General features: G+C 55.6%; 2 protein-coding genes across 2 annotated transcripts; both read right to left on the reverse strand.

Moving 5' to 3' along the window:
- Positions 1-38: 38 nt before the first annotated feature.
- Positions 39-986, reverse strand: ACA1_314850 (aflatoxin B1 aldehyde reductase member 2, putative; the record flags this gene model as incomplete). The annotated part of the gene is made up of 4 exons (XM_004335142.1): positions 39-152; positions 232-314; positions 375-816; positions 966-986. Coding segments are annotated over 4 exons (660 nt in total), but the record flags the coding sequence as incomplete, so codon positions are not given.
- A 270-nt stretch (positions 987-1,256) lies between these two features.
- On the reverse strand, positions 1,257-1,789 carry ACA1_314860 (uncharacterized protein; the record flags this gene model as incomplete). The annotated part of the gene is made up of 2 exons (XM_004335143.1): positions 1,257-1,607; positions 1,679-1,789. 2 exons carry the CDS (start codon positions 1,787-1,789, stop codon positions 1,257-1,259), a joined length of 462 nt encoding a protein of 153 aa, XP_004335191.1.
- Positions 1,790-1,859: the final 70 nt, after the last annotated feature.

The raw sequence follows: 1,859 nt of genomic DNA on the forward strand, positions 1-1,859 counted from the left end.
AGCGTGGCCTTAGCAAACGCGGAGTAGAGGGGGCACCTCAGCGCCGGAAAGAGCTCCTTTTCGACATCCCTGGTGATGGCGTTGTACATTCCCTGATACACGGTGGGAAGAACCCAGCCGTTGGCTTTGCAAATGTGGTAGATCTCTACAACCTATGATAGAGCACGTGTGGGACCCGGTTATGTGTAAGTGCGGCATGTCTCAACGGCGACCTCTCGCAGATGATCAAACCTGCCACGCGGTGAAGTTGCTGACGCCAAACTCCTTGATTTGGCCGGCCTGATGGAGCTCATTCACGGCTTCCAACGTTTGCTCTGCAGCAATCACGGGTTGGGGTTCATCCCTTGGGGCAGACTTATGCACAGGACGCGTACCAATAGGGTTCTTGAAGTCGGGACCGTGTAGGTACAGCAGATCTACTGAGCCGACTTGCAATCTCTGCAGCGAGGTGGTGAACTGGAGGAGGCAACGCGTCAGAAACGGACAAGCGAACAGAGCGGCGTGGTGTGAGTGTGGCGGGCTTGCCTGCTTCTTGACGTCGGCCGGCTTGAGAGACCGTCCGGAGTAGCCCCACGGGTTGACCTTCGTGGCGACGTACGGCGCAATGCCGCTGTCGCCGCGCTCTTGCCGCTCCTTGGCCAGAATGCGGCCAAGAATCTCTTCGGTGTGGCCTTTCTGGTACAGGAACGCCGTGTCGAGCTCACGGTGGCCACGAGCGAGGAACTCCTGTACCATCTGCAGCGACGTTTCCTCGTCGGTCTGGCCGCCGAAGGTCATCGTGCCCAGGACCACAGACACTTCCTTCTCTCGGTTTTTCTGTGGCCACAAAAATAAAATAATAAAATAATAAAACATATAGATTAATCAAGATGGGCATGGATGGCGAATGGCGAACATTGAACGAGGCAACTTCGGTCAACATGCCGCTCAAGCACGTTCTCCCGACACAAAGATCATGCGCGTACCGTTGCCGATTTCTTGTGCATTTGGAATTGGCAAAAATGATGTTTTCTGTTTTCTTTTATGGTTTCTTCTTTCCGCGGAGCAACGAAAAAAGTTTCGGCCTTTTCTTCGCTGGCCGTCCTCAAACAACTGTTCACCAGCCTGGGTGCTGGACTGCAATCGTGTGAGCTTTCATGCAAACGACTTCAACTCGGAGGTGACGTTCTCACGACTTTAAAGAATAACAAAAGACCCCACGCTATGGATTGAAGAATCAGACGGCGAGCGCTGTACAAGAAGGACAGGAGTCCATATCAGAGTTGGTAGGTCTTCTTGGCGGCCTCCAGTTCGCGTGCGAGGTCAGTAGGAGAGTGAGCCGGGGCGTGGCACACCTTTGACTGGGCGTCGCACACCATGACCGTCACCTTGCCACCGACCGTAGTCTTGCCCCGTAGCATGCCCACCTCGTAGCGCCTGGCGCCTGTGCCGGTGCCGTTGCCTTCGTCCTCCTCCTTCATTGCTACCACCGCGTTGGGCATGAAGGTGCGGCCGAGCAGGGAGAGGAAGGAGTCCACCGGTGTCTCCTCGCCTGAAGGTGCGATGATCGCCACTTGCAAGTTGGCGTCGGTCAAAAAGTCGATCGCCATCAGCAGCTGGTAGAACGCCTGGTGCGAGCAGTAGAAGTCAGTCGCGCAAGCATTTCAAGTCGTGTGCGTTCGTGCACCTGCAGTATTACCTGGTGAGCCTTGAGCACAATGCCGCCCGCAGCCTGCACGACCTTGATGGCTCTTTCCCTGAAGTTCTTCTCTTCGTCTTGGGTGAGGAGGTCAAGCTGGAGCAGATTCATGGCCGAAACATTGTTCGCGCTCGGCGTAGCCCTACGACGATTTTCGAGTGAATCAGCTGTGGGGCAGCAC

The sequence above is a fragment of the Acanthamoeba castellanii genome (assembly GCF_000313135.1).
Source record: "Acanthamoeba castellanii str. Neff unplaced genomic scaffold scf7180000083869, whole genome shotgun sequence".
Taxonomy (NCBI): domain Eukaryota; phylum Discosea; order Longamoebia; family Acanthamoebidae; genus Acanthamoeba; species Acanthamoeba castellanii.